The sequence below is a fragment of the Numida meleagris genome, chromosome 1 (assembly GCF_002078875.1).
Source record: "Numida meleagris isolate 19003 breed g44 Domestic line chromosome 1, NumMel1.0, whole genome shotgun sequence".
Classification (NCBI taxonomy): domain Eukaryota; kingdom Metazoa; phylum Chordata; class Aves; order Galliformes; family Numididae; genus Numida; species Numida meleagris.
The window spans coordinates 74,472,493-74,490,391 of record NC_034409.1 but is presented as its reverse complement, the minus strand read 5'-3'; the positions used below and the strand labels follow the sequence as shown (position 1 = coordinate 74,490,391).

The 17,899-nt window shown below is 44.1% G+C and overlaps 1 protein-coding gene and 1 long non-coding RNA gene across 7 annotated transcripts in view; one reads left to right on the top strand and one right to left on the bottom strand.

The window, feature by feature from the left end:
- LOC110397858 (ovostatin) overlaps positions 1-16,749 on the top strand; it is a 35,476-nt gene extending 18,727 nt beyond the window's left edge. The window contains exons 23-37 of one of the 5 annotated variants that reach the window (XR_002438024.1): positions 699-782; positions 1,417-1,593; positions 2,100-2,181; positions 2,650-2,806; positions 3,305-3,379; positions 4,869-5,034; positions 5,309-5,529; positions 6,121-6,336; positions 6,731-6,855; positions 7,217-7,307; positions 9,630-9,698; positions 10,592-10,697; positions 15,682-15,760; positions 16,321-16,391; positions 16,544-16,749. Coding sequence is in view for 3 of the 5 variants with exons in the window: in XM_021394803.1 (XP_021250478.1) it covers positions 699-782; positions 1,417-1,593; positions 2,100-2,181; positions 2,650-2,806; positions 3,305-3,379; positions 4,869-5,034; positions 5,309-5,529; positions 6,121-6,336; positions 6,731-6,855; positions 7,217-7,307; positions 9,630-9,698; positions 10,592-10,697; positions 15,682-15,743 (1,631 nt within the window). In the remaining 2 variants the exon portion in view is untranslated. Of the gene's footprint in view, positions 1-698; positions 783-1,416; positions 1,594-2,099; positions 2,182-2,649; positions 2,807-3,304; positions 3,380-4,868; positions 5,035-5,308; positions 5,530-6,120; positions 6,337-6,730; positions 6,856-7,216; positions 7,308-9,629; positions 9,699-10,591; positions 10,698-15,681 lie in introns of all 5 variants that reach the window. The other 4 variants (XR_002438022.1, XM_021394803.1, XM_021394817.1 and 1 more) reach the window with 4 other exon arrangements.
- Positions 6,859-17,899, bottom strand: part of LOC110397878 — a 28,318-nt gene continuing 17,277 nt past the window's right edge. The window contains exons 6-7 of one of the 2 annotated variants that reach the window (XR_002438059.1): positions 15,565-17,311; positions 6,859-7,298 (exon numbers count right to left, since the gene is read on the bottom strand). This is a non-coding gene — a long non-coding RNA (uncharacterized LOC110397878). Of the gene's footprint in view, positions 7,299-15,564; positions 17,312-17,899 lie in introns of those variants that run through there. The other variant, XR_002438060.1, reaches the window with a different exon arrangement.

Here is a 17,899-nt window from a genome sequence, read left to right as displayed (position 1 = left end):
GGGAGGGGAGGGGAGGGGAGGGGAGACTGAATTTTCCACTCTTTCCTGCTCATTGATGCTGTCCCTCCATTTTTGCAGGAAATGTTCAAATGGCAGTTACTTACATACTGTAGCTACTAAATTACAGTGCTTAGTGTTCTCACAGCTACAAAGTCTGTGTTATCTGGTGCATGTCACTTAAGCAGTATCTATGCTTCAGTCAAAAGTGCTCAGATAATGAAGGAAGTCCTATGAAGATATCAAAAGGAGATTATCTTTTTTTGCAAAATCTATTCTGGACTGCACACAGTTGTGTTTGTTGTTGTCTATTCCAAGGATAACTGCAGCTTTCAGCTTCCTTCTTATCATGGAATGGAAGAGGGAATACTAACATTCCCCTTTATCCCATCTTGATGCTTAATGCAGTTTCCAGAGTTTCCTAGAAAGTGTCTAAAAGAGGGTAAAGGCAGCCCTGACATTCACCAAATAGCTCTCCCCAGTACCCCACTGAAGAAATCCGAAGAGTTCACAGACATTGCAGACTGTGACCAACAGTCTTACCTTGTTCAAATGATTTCTGTTGAGCAATGGCAGTTACTGCATAATTTGAGCTCTTTTTCACTGGTTAGTTTTAGTTGCGCTCCCTTCTCTCCTGATGTTCTTGCGGTAACCAATGTTCTATACAAATGTTCACAATATACTTAATTTTTTTTTTACAGATAATGTCATTACTCAAGATGTTGCTATAGCTCTACCTACAAATGTGGTAGAAGGATCAGCCAAAGCTTCCTTTTCTGTTGTTGGTAAATATAAAATTAATGAAACATTAAGAGAAGAAAACTTTAAACTATTAAATGAAAGCTTTGTTGGGCTTCAAGATGTGACTTTTCTTTCTTTCTGTGGGAGATCTTGAGCAAGGAGATTGATTCTTATCTTGTCCAGCAATGTTCTTTGCTGCATCTAAATATCAGTGACATCTTTCTTCACATTTCTGTTTAAGCTTATTGTATTTGAATGTTTTGCTCAGAAGTAGCACAGTTCTGAGTGTGCTACCAGACTCATACCCGTAAGACTTTCTTCCACTCACCCATGTACAAACCAGAGATGCTAACGGAAACTTTTTGGTCTTGTACTGGCCTTGGTTTCATTATTTTAATAGACATCAAGTATCTGCTTGAAGTGGCACTAAAATAGGTAGTATTTCTGGAATAGGGAATTTAATCTAAGTAAGAAAAGACAGGGCAGGAATTTATTTGTTGACTTGTCAAGCAGAACAGAACAAATCACTCAGAAAGCACTGAGGACCTCAGGCTTCAGTACCACAGAGGCTTTCTAACCCAGCCAGGTTTTCCATGACTCTCCCTACTGAATGAAAATTACTGTTTGTTTCAGTGGCCATGAGGTGTGCTAATTCCCCTGGCATCTTCTCTTCACCAGGTGACATCATGGGCACTGCCATGCAGAACGTGCATCAGCTTCTTCAGATGCCATTTGGCGGTGGGGAACAGAATATGGTCCTGTTTGCACCCAATATCTATGTACTGGATTATCTGGACAAGACAAGGCAGCTGAGTGAAGATGTCAAATCCAAGGCCATCGGATACTTAGTGAGCGGTGAGAGTTTTGTGCATCCTTTACAATGTGTGCTGAAATTACTATTGAGGCCTAGTGGGCAGAAACAGTAGCATGGCTATTCAAGCAGTATGGCACCGATGCTGTAGCACAGCTCAGTGACCCAAGGGACTGCCTTGCTCTTTTTTCTTTCCTTCTCCTGTTCTGCTGAAACTCAGTCATCATGTTTCCTTTGAGGTTCTGTTTTTAAGTCCCTTCCTCCTCTTCCACACAGGCACAGCATCTACCCTAATCCTGTCAGCTTAGGTGGAGCACAGTGCTGACACAGAGCTAGCTATTCTGTGACTCAATGTTCCTACAAGACAGGATGTTGTATGTCTACACTTAAGCTCCTTCTGAGCTTCCCCCCTGCGTGGCAGATATATTTCACCTTTCTATGCTTTCCCAATGTGATTCCATATCAATCTGATAGAAAATAGCATTAGTGTTGTTTTGTTGGTGTTTTTCTTTTTTAATTAGGTAACATTTTCTCTTTTGCGTTCTTTCAGGCTACCAGAAGCAGCTATTATACAAACATCCCGATGGGTCCTACAGCACATTTGGCATTAGAGATAAAGAAGGGAACACCTGGTGAGTGATTGGGAGAAGAAATGGCTTAGAAATGAATTTGCATTGAAATCACATGGTGTAGGTAAAAGACATCTTTGCTAGCTAAATCAGGTGTACAGAGCTGGCTAGGAGTGAAACTCTCTAAGTACTAAGTGAAATGGCTTTCCACCTCCTATCAGGGAGTGTATGCTGATAGTAGGTAGACTAAAGACTGAACTGCCTTTTTGATTCCTGCTCCTCATTTCTCCTATAGATCCCAATGCACTGCAGTGCTCTGCAGCCAGAATCAGCCCCAGGGTGTGCTAGTCTTCCTCCCTGGATTCTAACTAGACACAATTCTTTTTGGTACCCTTCCCTGGAGATGTACACAAGGAGAAAGCAAGTCAACAACTTGTTGGCTGTAATTATTCAGGCTTGTGACTAGTGTGAGTGAAAAGGCTGACATTTTCTGTTCCTAGATCAGCTCACAGCTTCATGGTTCCCTTGCAGGCTCACTGCCTTTGTGTACAAATCATTTGCAGAAGCTAGTCGCTTCATATATATTGATGACAATGTCCAGGCTCAAACCCTGATGTGGCTGGCAAGAAAACAGAAGACAGATGGCTGCTTTCAAAGTGTTGGGATACTTGTCAACAATGCCTTGAAGGTGGTAGAGGATTACTTTTGTTAAATTTATGCTCTTATCATTAAGATGCTCTCTCATTACTACCCAAACTTATACTTTCTTCCAAATGCCTCTCCTCTGCCAAGGGATACCTCTCCACACCTTACAGTAACTATTTCCAGAGGACACTCTCTTTTACATATTTTGCACACCTGCAAGAGAATTACAGGACAATAGCCTTGAGGGAATTTACGTTTTTTGAGGATTTTGTATTGCTGCTGATGGTGGTTGGTTGGCTGTTGTTGATGAAGATTTTGTGGTGGTTTTGTTTTGTTTTGTGTTTTTGTTTTTAATATGGAAGTTTAAATAGCCATGGGCTTTTCTTAGCTTATAAGCTATCTCTACTATGTATGTGTTCTCCTTCATTTTGGGCTGCCTCCAGAAACAGCCACACTCTTCAGTTGGGATATGGCAACTCATATTTGAAAGCTTCTCATTCATGCTATTCACTGATTATTCCTCTCTCCATATCTTTTTCAGGGAGGAGTAGATAATGAGCTGTCACTTTCTGCCTACATCACCATTGCCTTGCTAGAAGCTGGGCACCCCATGTCGGTAAGGAGGCCTTTCACTATTGTTATTCATGTGGAATTGGTCCCCAGTTGTTACCTTGGATTCTGCAAATAGTGTAGGTAGAAGAGAAAGACAAAGAGATGGAGAGAGAAAGCTCTCAGTTAACACGACTTTACTCTCAATGACTCTGTTTAGCTTCCAGTTAAAAAAAAATCTTTCCAGGTAGTAGTGCACACGCTCATGGCTTAGCTTCAAATATGGCTTAGTCAAGAAGTAAGGTATTATAGGTAAATTTGTAAAGTCTAAATGGAACTAAAAGCCATACTGGGGAAATGAAGATCCACCAGAGTGAAAAGCTGATTTGTCCTTTTTTAAAAATGACTACTAATACAAAGGAGAGTACAGCTGAGATGTCAGACTTCAGTATATCAGTTTCTCTTCCTCTAGTTTGTCATGTACTTTTTGAGAAACTTCCTGATTAAGCAGCACATTAATGAGGACATGGAGTCCAACAGTAAACTTCTTTCACTTGATGTAAACCTATGACAACTGCTCCAAAAGTAATGGATCCTATTTTATTATACTGGCCCATGAAGCCACAGGTGGATATTGGTGGTATGGTGGTAGAAGTTGAACCTTCCTGCCAAATATTCCATCACATTTTGTTGTGCAACATATGGAAGCAGAAAGGCAGTCTGACAAAATAAGGTCTGACACTGAAGTGCAAATGAAGCAAAGGCGTGTCTCTGAATTCCTCCACACAGAAAAATTTGCACCCACTGACATCCATCAATGCTTGCTGAATATTCATGGAGACCAAAGAGTGGATGTGAGCTCAGTGAGGCGGTGGGTTGTGTGTTTCAGCAGTGGTAACAGCAGCAGTGGGTCATCTCAGCTGGTACAGATTTTTATGAGTATGGTGTCCAGACTCTTGTTCGTCACTGGCAAAAGTCATAGCTAACAGTGGTGACTATGTTGAAAATTAGTGTTTTGTAGTTGAGAATTTGCTCTATCAAATAGTGCTATTGCGCTCTTTGTAGTTGTTGTAGTTTCAATGGAAATAAATAGGAGGCATTACTTTCAACACAACCTGTGTAGTACAATTCCACAGAACTAAATTAAAATTAGAGTCACTGAGGATAGAGACTATCCCAAAAATATTGGAATTGTTCAAGTCAACAGACTCGTGACTACAAAAGTGCAGTGTGAGTTGTTACCATAGAGGGAAGCAGAAGGAATTAGGTGTGAAAGAAGCTGAGTAGTCTTCTGTTTATCCACCTACATCTTCAAGAACACACTGAAAATCTCCTCTAATTGTATGAAATTTCAATCTGAAATCCTCCCTTAAAGAGTCCTGTATTCTCTCTCCCAAAGTTACTATACAAACTTAAGCCTTATTCTTATAGCCATGATGATGACAGAATGAACAAGAGGTTTAAAGAAACTTTTAATCTAGTGAGGACAATTCTGTTCAGAATTCAGACACGTTTTTTTTTTGTTGTTGTTTTTATTTCTCTGTTTGTTTTTGAAGTACACAGTAATCCGAAATGCCTTTTATTGCCTGGAGACTGCATCTGAGAAAAATATCACTGACATTTACACTCAGGCACTTGTGGCCTATGCCTTCTGCTTAGCTGGCAAGGCAGAAATATGTGAAACATTCCTTAGAGAACTACAGAAATCAGCAAAGAAAGCTGGTGAGTTTCAGCCATTTCAGAATTTGGGGCGGTGGGAAGATGGAATACATTTTACTGATGGCATGCACTCTAACCTTGATAATATTGAGAGTATAAGCACATGAATCAACAACCAGACATCTCCAAGTAATTACAGAGAAAACTTACAGCATATCAGTTATTCCACATTAAGTAGTTGTGAGAAAGGCCAGGTCACAGTACATCTCCAGGGCAGCATAGAACAGTGATATCAATATTCCATTCTCATTGCTCTTTACCATCTTTGTTTATTCAGGTGGTTCAAAGCACTGGGAGCAGAAGCAGAGATCCCCACCTGAAAAATCCCCCTTCTTCTCTAACCATGCTCCATCAGCTGAGGTTGAGATCACCAGTTACGTGCTGTTGGCATTGCTCCACAGACCAAATCGAAGTCAAGAGGATCTCACAAAGGCCTCAGCAATTGTGCAGTGGATCATCAGGCAACAGAATCCCTACGGAGGTTTCTCTTCCACGCAGGTGCAGAAACTCCCATTTCCCAGTCAGTCCTAGGAACTGGCGCACTACTAGGGCACTAGTGTGTCAGTGAGGCTATGACTATCTACTTTTATTTCTCTCTTATATCTGCTATCATGTATACAGAGTCTAATCTTTCTCTTAGTGAATCCCAAATCCTTTTTTTTTTTCATTTTCTCTTGTTAACTATACAAAAGTTAAATACTTTTAAATAAAGGAGTAATTGGACTAGTATGAAATACAGATATTCATGTTAGCAATAAACCTAAAAAAACCTCTTAGTTACCAGGTCTTGACTGCTATATGACCAGGAGGTTCTCTGTGGTTCCCTAGGAAATACGTGCTTTTCCACTTGAAATATCTTATTGAGGTGTGCTCTAGTGCTCATATTTTGTACTCTGAAACCTTTATAATTAGTAGAGATTTCTTTCACACTAAAATATGCACATCAGAAGAAAATGCCTCCATCTATGTGGGAAACTTGGAATCATATATAAGGTCAAAGTGGCTTTGCTTTGTATTAGAATCATAATTTCAATTTCCTCCACATCAGTCACAATGTGTAGCTAACTGTCTTTTATTATTTTCTTTCAGGACACGGTCATTGCTCTTCAAGCCCTTGCTGCTTATGGTGAGGCCACCTATAATTCTGTTACACAAAATGTCATCAAGATCACTTCCAAGAACAATTTAGAGAAGGTATTTACTGTTAACAATGAGAACAGGCTCCTGCAGCAACAGATTCCCCTTCCTGAAGTCCCTGGGAAATATAGTTTAACAGTGAATGGCACTGGATGTGTACTTATACAAGTAAGTGTCTGCCCTCCTCTTCACTGTGTCCTAAATTCTACATGCAACACAGCTGTGTTTCTGATGACTTTTCATCTGACTTCTCTTTCTTTTTCCTAACTATTTGATTTTCCTAAATGCTTTAAACAGCCTTTTCTCCATTCCAAATTCTGACTCCTATAGAATTACAACATGGCAAAAAAAAGAGTTTTTCTGATTAGTAAGTGTCTTCTAATGAGTGGTGGCCAGGTACAAGCACCTTTATTGACAAAATGCAGAAGACTGATGTATCCATCTTCAACATAATCAAGAATCTTCCACATCCCCAGGAAACTTCACTCAGTCTGATGTTCCATTTTAGAATTCTGAGAAAAATCCTTCACATGCTTGAAAAGGTTCTTTTTTTCTCTTCCAGACAGCACTGAGATACAACATTCCTCTTCCAGAGGGGGCCTTTGGATTTTCTCTCTCAGTACAGACATCAAATGCTTCCTGCCCACAGGATCAACCAGGAAAATTCGATATTTTACTCATAAGCAGGTAATGTGCCATCAACAAACCAGCTGCCCAGTTGACATGCCAAGAAGATTGCTGTGTATACTCACTTTTGCTTAAAGCCATAAACCATGAGCTGATCTATTCTGAAGAGTGTTGATGGTATCAACCAATATGACATATTTCCCAAAAGACCATGTGATACTTACACTATTAGTACATAAGGTGCTAGCACATACTTAGCCACCTCATACCAGGGGCCTTCCCACAGTGTCTCCCATTTGAGCCAGTCAGCAAGTGCGTGTGATTCACTCCATTCTTTCTGTGTTGTATGAGGCCAAGAGCAGAGAGTGAGATTTCCTTCCCCTAGCACAAATCAGACTGACAGGGACCTCTGGTGTTTCAGTTACACAGGGAAGCGCTCTAGCTCCAACATGGTCGTTATTGATGTGAAGATGCTCTCCGGCTTTGTTCCTGTGAAGTCTTCTCTGGATAAGGTAAACAACAGAAACAAGATTAAATGAGTCACCCCAGGGACATAGGAGATACCAGGTTGTGACAATAGGATCTGGATGAAAACAGTCTCAGTAAAAAAGTATTCACCCAAAAAGTGGGTGCAAAGTTTGCAGATGATACCAGGTTAGGTGGGAGTGTTGATCTGTCTGAGAGCAGGAAGGCTCTGCAGGGAAATCTGTATTGGCTACACTGATGTCACATGACATTCAACATAGCTATATTCCAGCTGCCACCTTTGTCATAACAACCCCTTGCAATGGCATAGGCTTCGTGAAGGATGGCTGGGAAGCATCCCCGCAGAAAAAGGCCTGAGGGTACTCGTCAACAGCCAGCTGAACATGAGCCAGCAGTGTCCCAGGTGGGTAAGAAGGCCAATAGCATCCTGGCCTTATCAGAAACAGTGTAGCCAACAAGACTAGGGAAATGTTTGTCCCTCTGTATTCAGCACTGGTGAGAACTTACCTCAAGTACTGTACTCAGTTCAGGCTCCTCACTATGAGATGAATATTGAGTTGCTCAAGCTTGTGCAAGGAATGAATCTAGTGAAGGGACTAGAAGACAAGAGTAATGAGGAATGGCTGAGAGAACTGGAGTTGTTTAGTCAGGAGAAAAGGAAGCTGGGGGAGATCCTGCTCTCTACAACTACCTGAGAGGAGGCTGTGGCAAGGAGGCTGCTGGTCTCTTCTCAGGTGACAAGTGATTAAGACATGAGGCAACAGCCTCACGTTCCAGCAGAGGAGGTTAAGATTGAATGTCAGAAAGAATTTCTTCATGGAAAGGGTGGTTAGGCATTGGAACAGGCTGCCTAGGGAGGTGGTGGAGTTGCCATCCCTGGAGATGTTTAAGAGACATGTACATGTAGCACCTAGTGACATGCATAGTTCAGTGATAGACTTGTAGTAGTTACGTGATGGTTGATCTAGGTGATCTTAAAGATCTTTTTCACCCTAGATGATTTCTATGATTCTACAAAACCCTGTGAGGTGTTTGTATGGCTGCACCATCTTCAGTACTGGGTGAAGGGAGCTGAGAGCACATATAACACAGACTTTCCCATAATAAAAATTAGGAAGGTTTCCAGCTAAAGCCTTACCAGCTGGGAACTACAACTCAGAACCAGCACTGTCTAAGCAGGGAAAAGGTCAGAAATCTAGCAGACTAATTTTGACACCTATATGACAGTGGAGGCAGGCAGTATCCCTCTAATAAGCTGCTGTGCATCCCAGCACATAAACCCCCACTAAGTCAAGTGGTAGTTTTTGCTCAGCATCCTCCATCTATTCAGCAAAATTGAGACTCTAAAAAAATCAGGTGCCAGCTCTTGATACTTGGCTAGAACCCAAAATCACAAGGTGGTAGTTCTGAGGTAACATTTAGTTTTTAATGGTTTATGGTTTATATCAGCAAGTTTGCAGAAGACACCAAGCTGAGAGGTGCAGCTGACATGCTAGAGGGAAGGGATGCCATGAGAGGGACCTGGACAGGCTTGAGAGGTGGGCCCATGCCAACCTCATGACGTTCAGCAAGGTCCTGCACTTGGGTCGGGGCAATCCCAAGCACAAATACAGGGCAGAGAACGGCTTGAGAGCACCCTGAGGAGAAGGATTTGGGAGTATCAGTTGATGAAAGACTCTACATGAGCTGGCAATGTGTGCTTGCAGCCCAGAAGGCCAACTGTATTCTGGGTTGCAACAAGATAAGTGTGACCAGCAGGTCAAGGGCGGTGATTCTGCCCCTCTACTCTGCTCTCCTGAGACCCCACCTGTAGTACTGCAACCAGTTCTGGACTCCCCAGCTCAAGAAGGACATCAAATTGTTAAAATGGGTCCAGAGGAGGGCCATGAAGATGATTGGAGGGCTGGAGCACCTCCCCTGCAGGGACAGGCTGAGAGAGCTGGGGCTCTTCAGCCTGGAGAAAAGAAGGCTCCAGGGGGTCCTTATAGCGGCCTTCCAGTACCTGACGGGAGCCTAGAGGAAAGCTGGAAAGGGACTTTTTATAAGAGCATGAAGCAACAGGACAAGGGAAATGGCTTTAAACTGGAAGAGGGTAGATTTAGACTAGATATTAGGAAGAAATTCTTTGAGGGTGGTGAGACACAGGAACGGGTTGACCAGAGAGGTTGTGGATTCTGGAGGAGTTCAAGGCCAGGCTGGATGAGGCTTTGAGCAACCTGGTCTAGTGGGAGGTGTCCCTGCCTATAGCAGGGGGCTTGGAACTAGATTATCTAAAAGGTCCCTTCCAAACCCAACTATTCTATAATTCTGTAACTCCATGAATTTATCTCCATTTCCTTGTTTTAAAGCTCATTGATGACCATACAGTGATGCAAGTAGAATACAAGAAAAACCATGTTCTCCTTTACCTGGAAAATGTAAGTACTGAACACTGGCTATTTGATTTAAACAAATAATAAAATCAGCATGTAATAGATGCACCTACAGAGAGGTTACATTCTTTGAAGTACCCTAATATATTCCCCTCCCCATCAGCTTTGCCCTCTACTCACTGAGCTGCTTACTCCCCAAACTGTAACATCCCAAACTCCCAAAAAGCTTCAAACTGATATCTGCCCTATTAGCAACTAGAATTAAATTAATTAAAAAAGTATGAGTAAACTAATCAAAATCTTTTCTCCTTTCAGTAAATAATGAATAAACACCAAGAAGGAGGTTCTTTTATGTGTATGTTCCCTTGGTCAGGTCCTATTAAATTCCAGTCCTTCTAACAGGACATGGAACATTACTAAGATCTCTAGAAAAAACTCATTCCTTCTCTTGCTTCAATTCATTCCCAACACTAATTTTTAATCTAATTCCTGGACCAGAATGTACATATTAAAAATATGTTTGCCTAGGGCAAAAGCAAATATCCCAATGATACTGATACACAGTTAGCTGGTGGCTCATAATGTTCATGCTTGAAATGGAAGGAATTAGAATACCAGACTTTATTGTTGTGACCTTTTGGAGATCCTGGAGAATTAAGCTCTGTGTTTTGAGACTTTTTTTCTCTCTCTTGCCTCGGGCCAATAGCATTTGTTTATCTTACAAAATAAGGTAATACAAGCAGGACTGGAAACCTGCAGCTCTTCAGTTTCACTTGGGACTCTTCAAAAATGTTTCTGATCTCAACTTGGCAGGCAGATAATGGATTTCCCACATTTGTATGCAGGGTACTGGCAGGATTGGAATATATAATTGATCAACTCCAGATTGTGTTATATGAACAAAAAGTCTTATGTGATCCTTGTCCTTCCACTCCCAGATCTTGCAAAAGAGGAGAAAAGAAATCACTTTCTCAGTTGAGCAGGAGTTTATAGTCACCCATCCCAAGCCAGCTCCTGTGCACATCTATGATTACTATGAAACAGGTAGGTCTTTGTTTTAACCAGAACAAAGTGTGGGGAAGGGACAGGGAGAGCAGAAACACTACATGCCTTAAGAGAGACAAAGAACCAACTCTCATGGAACTAAAATTCCTCTGAACTATGTTAGAAATTAGAACTGGTGCCAGGGGAGAGGACCATCTCATTTTAGTGAGCTTGGTTTCATGTATAAGATGAGAAGTGGGCATGACTGGAAAGCAATGAAAATGTGTCTCCCAATACTATGGAGATTTCAAGAATCTTCAGCTTAAATATGTGTAGGGAAACATGTATCCCCCCCCACGGAAATGAACAAGAAGTGATCTCCAGAGTAATAGAATCATAGAATCCTTAGAGTTGGAAGGGACCTTTAAAGGTCCAAATCCCCTGCAATGGACAGGGACATGCACAGCTAAATCAGGCTGCCCATGGCTTGATCCAGCCTCATCTTGAAAGACTCCAGGGATGGGGGATCAACCACATCTCTAGGCAACCTGTTCCAGTGTCTCACCACCCTCACTGTGAAGGACGTTTTCCTTATATCCAACTTGAATCTACCGTCTTTAAGCTTGAAGCCATTTCCCCTTGTTCTATCACCACAGACCCTGCTAAAGAGTCTGTCCCCTTCTTTCCTGTAGCTTCCCTTTAGATACTAAAAGGCTGCTCTCAGGTCACCTCAGAACATTCTCTTCTCCAGGCTGAACAACCCCAGCTCTTTCGGCCTGTCCCCGTAGGGGAGGTGATCAAGCTACAGCTTGTAACTGTCAATAGCCACACTCCAATCATGGGAATCATCCCACCAGTTTTCAGTGACAGCAACTATATCATGGTGTTCTAGTAGTACAGTAGCTTCCAGCTCCTCCTGTTTATCTCCCAAGCTGCGTGTATTGGTGTAGAGGCATTTCAGCTGGGCAGCTCATCTTGTCACCTCCTTAAAGGATAACTCCTTAATCCCTTTTAAATATTTCCCTTGATTTTCCCCATTGCCTTTCCTACTGCCCCAGCTGCCACTGCCTTGTCATCATAGGATTTCTTATGTGCTGCAGTATTGCCAGCACCTCTCAAGGCAGAAGGTCCTTCAAGGCCCCTGCTAGCACCCTGTCCCTCTAATCTAGCTATGCCATCCCACACCTTATCATGGGAAGGTTTACTATTGCCTCCATTCCCCTTCAGACCTAGTTTAAAGCCCTCCCAGTGAGCCCCACTAGCCTTTCCACAAGGACCTGTCTCTTTCTTTGAGAAAGCCAAAGCCCATCTGGTGCCCACAAACCAGAGCCAAAAAAAAAAACCAAGTTCTGGCAACAGCACCAGTGATGAAGCCAGGTATTTAAAGATAAGATCCTCTGATATGTTTCCATGTCCTTACCCAATACAGGAGACAGAGAAGAAAAGATGATCTGTGCATTCAATTCCTTTAGGCATTGTCCCAAGGCCTTGAAGTCCCTTTTGATAGCCCTTGACCCACATGTAGCTGCTTCACCTCTCCCTTTACGGAAAAGCAGTAAGGGATCGTGGTCTGATGGCCTTACCATGCTAGGTAGTTTCCTGGTGACATCTCTCACCTGAACCCCAGGAAGACAGCAGACTTCTCTAAGAAGAGAGTCTGCTCGGCATATTGGACATTCAGTTCCCTGGAGGGAGGCATCACCTACAACTAATATCCATCTCTTATTCTTCAGTGATGTAGTCTTGATGTTGAGGAAACGCTTTTTGTGGTTGCGTTTTTGTTAGTTTGTCTAGACTGACCCACAGATGGGCCACCCACATCCAGGGCCTCATACCTGTTGTAGAGAGGCAAGGAGGGTTTTTGTACTCAGCTTCGAGCACAGACTTGCCTCCATCTGCTTCTTTCCTTTGTATTCTTGTCTCCAGCCTTGCAATTTTTCTCTTCAACCTGATGTGATAAAAGCTGCCTTAGGTTTTGTGTTCTTTCCTTTGAAATAACCTGTCTGTGCATGGGTGAACTGTGGTTTCCCTGCTCTTTGTTTGCCCCCCATGACACTTCTTAATCTATATATTTCATCCTGTAGCCTCACCATGAGGCAGAGCAGATCATCTACCTACTCACACCTCACACAGCTGTTCTGACTGCTGCCCCACGATGCCAGGGAAAGGCTCATGCACTCTACACAGCTGGAGGTCTGGACAGATACATGGTTGCCTCCAAATTCAGTCAAGGTTTCAACATCCTTTCTGACAGGAGCAGACACCCTTGCTCTCCTTCACGTGGATACCTTTACTAAGTCTCTGTCTTCAGAGGGTGATAATCCTGCACTTAGAGTGCGATTACCCTGTTTGTTAACAGGGAAGGTCTTGTGGGGGATGTAAAGGTTGTAGGCCATCTGGGCCAAAGTGATCATGAAATGATAGATTTCTTGATCCTTGTTGAACCATGGAGGGTAGTCAGCAGAACTGCCACCTTGGACTTTCGGAGGGCAGACTTTGGTCTCTTTTAGACCATGGTTGAGAGAGTCCCTTTGGAGGTAGTTCTGGAGGGCATGGGAGCCCAGGAAGGATGGGAATACTTTAAGGAAGTCATTTTAAAGGTGCAGGAGCTGACCATCCCCAAGTCACAGAAGACAAGCCGACGAGGTAAGAGAGGTCCAGCTCAACAGACACCTTTAGCTGGAACTCAGGAACAAAAGGAAAGTTTATGGTCTTTGGAAGAGGGAGCAAGCAACTTATGAGGATTACAAATATGCAGTGAAGCTGTGCAGGGAGAAAATTAGAAAAGCCAAAGCCCAGCTAGAACTGAACTTGGCCACTAAGGTGAAAGATAAATAAACAATAAATATTTCTACAAATATATCAACAGCAAGAGGCGGCTAGGGTGAATCTCCATCCATTGTGGGATGCAGAGGGCAACACGGTGACCAAGGATCAGGATAAGGCTGAGGTACTTAATCCCTTCTTTGCCTCAGTCTCTAATAGTAAGACTAGTTGTTCCCTGGGCACACAGCCCCTTGTGCTGGAAGATAGGGATGGGGAACAGAACAAGCCCTGCATAATCCATGATGAGATGGTTTTGGACCTGCTCCAAAAGCTGGACTCTCACAAGTCCATGGGGCCAGATGGATTGCACCCTAGAGTGCTGAGGGAGTTTGTGGATGTGGTTGTCAAGCCACTCTCCATCATCCTTTGACAGTCCTGGCTAACCGGGGATGTCCCGGTGGACTGGAAACTGGCAAATGTGATGCTCATCTTCAAAAAGGGCCGGAAAGATGATCCTGGTAGCTACAGACCTATCAGTCTCACCTCGGTGCCAGGGAAGGTTATGGAATGGATAATCTCAGGAGCCATCATGGAGCAATTAAAGGTCAACCAGGGGATCAGGCCCAGTCAGCATGGGTTCATGAATAGTAGATCCCGCTTGACAAAACTGATTTCGTCCTATGACAAGGTGACCTACTTAGTGGATGAAGGTAAGGCTTCAATGTGGTCTACCTGGACTTCAGTAAGGCCTCTGACACTGTCCCCCACAACATCCTCATGGAGAAACTAGCTGCCCATGGTTTGGATGGGCATACGCTCTGCTGGATGAAACACTGGCTGGATAGCCAGGCCTAAAGAGCTGTGGTCAATGGAGTTAAATCCAGCTGGCAGCCAGTCACGAGTGGTGTCCCCCAGGGCTCGATATTGAGGCCACTCATATTTAACATCTTTATCAATGATCTTGATGAGGGGTTTGAGTGCACCCTCAGTAAGTTTGCAGACGACACCAAGTTGGGAGGGAGTGTTGATCTGCTGGAGGGCAGAAAGGCATTACAGAGGGACCTGGATAGACTGGATCGATGGGCCAAGGTAAATTGTATGAGTTTCAATAGGGCCAAGTATTGGGTCCTGCATTTTGGTCACAACAATCCCAGGCAACCCTACAGGCTTGGGGAGGAGTGGCTGGAAAGCTGCCTGATGGAAAGGAACCTTGGTGTGCTAATGGACAGTCAGCTGAACACGAGCCAGCAGCATGCCCAGGTGGCCAAGAAGGCCAATGGCATCCTGGCTTGTATCAGGAATGGTGAGGTGAGCAGGACTAGGGAAGTCATCCTGCCCCTGTACTCAGCACTGGTGAGGCCCCACCTTGAGTTCTGTGTTCAGGTTTGGGCTCGTCAATACAGAAAGGACATTGAACTGCTGGAGCAGGTCCAAAGAAGGGCAACAAGGCTAGTGAAGGGCTTAGAGAATATGCCCTACAAGGAGCAACTAAAGGAACTGGCGCTGTTTAGTCTGGGGAAGAGAAGGCTGAGGGGAGACCTCATTGTTCTCTTCAAATACCTGAAAGGTGATTGCAGTGAGAGCGGGGCTGGTCTCTTCTCACTGGTGACAGGTGACAGGACAAGGGGAAATGGCCTCAAGTTGCGCCAGGGGAGGTTTAGGTTGGATATCAGGAGAAACTTCTTTACAGAAAGGGTCGTTAAGCACTGGAACAGGCTCCCTAGGGAGGTGGTTGAGTCAGCATCCCTAAGTGTGTTTAAAAACCCTTTGGATGTGGTGCTCGGGGACATGATTCAGTGGTGGGTTGTTAGGGTAGTATGGTTAGGCTGTGGTTGGACTTGATGATCTTGAAGGTCTTTTCCAACTTGAGCAGTTCTATGATTCTATGACCCTGTACTTTGCGGGTGGTGATCGCCTAATGAACTTCTCTCTCCAGCACGCCGGCTACTCTCCCTTCCTGCTCGAGCTGCCCGCTCAAACTGCCGGCCACGCCCTGCTTGCCCGTCCCGTCCGCTGCGCCCCCTGGTGGCAGGTTTTGTACACGCAGGGGGCTCGGCCGCACCCCCCGGCTCTGCCCACGTCGCGTCAGCGCTGCCGAACGGCAGGGGCTGCGCACTCCCTTCGCAACGGCTTTTTCCGCCGTGTTTTACCGCGGATTTACCTTTCTGTGAAGGCTCCCTCGGTGCGAATTTCTGCTATGCAGCTGACTCGCGCAAAATATTTGCTAAAATGGACCAGCGACGCTTATAATAAGAACATCTCCTTCCCTCTTTTCCAGAAGAATATGCTGTTGCTCAGTACGTTTCACTTTGCAGAGATGCTGTTGCAGAAATGGGGTAATGATAAGTGAAAGTAAGGTAAGTGAAAGAAAAAAAAAAGCAATGAAGGTGAAGCACTGGGGAAGGAAAGTAGAGAGAACAGTTAGTAAAAACAAAGGTAAGAAGGTGAAATATAAAGTAGCATGAACAGAAGGATTGGAAGGATGAGTAGAGTGAGAGCTATTCTTGCAGGAAAGGAGCCGTTGGTCTCTACCAGGCTTTCCAGGAAGCAGTCAGAAACAGTGGCCAGATCCCATCCTGTGTCATAAGCTCTGTGGACTACATTTGTGGACCACTACGCTGTTCACAGGAGGAGCTCAGCCCCTCTATAGGGTGAAAGCCAAAGTGCAGAAAAACAGAAACACTGGAAAATACCTGCAGAGATTCCTCAAAAACATCAACACTTAAACAATATTCTACCTACAACATCCCTCAAAGCTTGTGTGCTTAATGGGCACAGGTAAGGCAAGGCATTTCACATGAACTTCAGGAATGCAATCCTAGCCAGTCAAATCATATTCTGAGGAGAACGCTGGATATGACGTGAATCATAGAGGTGTGTGTTGGCCAGTCAGATGTACAATGCTATCTTATTGTAGGGGAGGTCCAGATCTGTACGCTGCTCAGTTTAACAGTTACGCTGGCCATTATCTGCTGAGCAATTATCTGGGTACGTAGGCATAGTTTGCTGATAGTTTTTGATCCATTTTTAGTCTGTTTTGCATGGAATGGACTATCTATTCAGTGTCCTGAAAACATATTTTATATTCTATACCTGTGCTTTTTTTCTCATTTTATTTTCTTTTGAATTTTCCCCTGTAGGAGCAAGTTGAACAACTGATCAAGCATCCTATTTTCTTCTGTTGTTAAGTCCCAGAAAGGGTTATTTTACCTTTCTAAGCACAGTGGGAGACTGTGATGTTGTTTGTACTAGTATCTGACTTTTTGTTTCTTTTCATGGCAAATCTCTCTAGATCTATACCATAATCATATGTACTTTTTCATCAATAAACCTCCCTTTTACATTGGGCGTTGGCTTTCTTTCAGTGTCCCAGAACCCATATTTTAATCACAGTTCAAGTTATGATGGCTGGCTGGGAAAGGAAGAAGAGGGAACCATATCCATCCTGCATGTGGCATTTGGCCTCCTGCCATCTGTAACTGATAACCACTGGCAACTACCATAATACGCAGCATGTGCTGTCACTCCCAGCCTCTCATCTCTGCAGTTTAGTCCCCGTTTCCCCAGGCTATCTTTTCCCAGCCCTGCCAAAGTGTTGTGTCTGCACCTTTGACAGAGAAGTACAGCGTTAGGGTTAGTATTTCTGCATCATGCTTAAGTAGAGGAGCAAGTAATGATAGGGGCAGGTTTCAGTGAAGGCTTGATGACTGCCAGGTCCCACATCTTGGGACACAGATGCATTCTAGGGTTCCTCCACATGCCAGAGCTGCTCCAGCCAAGACTGACTGAGGCTACATTCAAGAGAGGTGGTGAGTCTCATTCATCCTGCCCTGGTCTGATATGAACTGTTATGATCCTCCCTGCCTTCCTTCTTCCTGTTTTTGTCACATGTGGCACCAGGGTGGCTCCTGCAAGAGAAAAATGCTCCTGGGCTGAACCAGGCCAGTAACAGGATGAACAGGAATGTGAACTACCAGCATCCTGGCAGAGTGGAAAGAAGGACAGCCCTGGCAGGGCAAGAGATGAGAACAGAGAGCAACCGTGTACTGAGCAGCAGGAGGGCTCGGGATATACAAATATGGCTGGTCTTATCCAGAAATGGCACCCCAGAGTAACTCAAACTCACTGTGATGAGACCAAAAGGTGCACAGAGGTTGCAGGGCTCAGGGCTCTGCTGAGGCAGCGGCACACTGCTGCCACCAGTGCATCCCTGCATCTTGCAGGGAGGAGTGGGTTTCTCAGGTCAGAAAGGAACAGCAGTGTCAGAAATAAAATCACCTCAGTGCCCATGAGTGGTTGTTATGAAACAGACAAGAAGCTGATGAGATCCAGCCCAACACCTGATTATTCACAGTATTTTGTAGGGTAGCAGTTGACAGGTTGTCCTCCCCAGAGGCTGACCATCTACTACACCCAGGCTCAATGCTGGTCCCTGCATCATGTGTTTGTTGTCTTGGGTTAAGACTGCCTGATGCAGTTCCAGTAGGTATGACCAG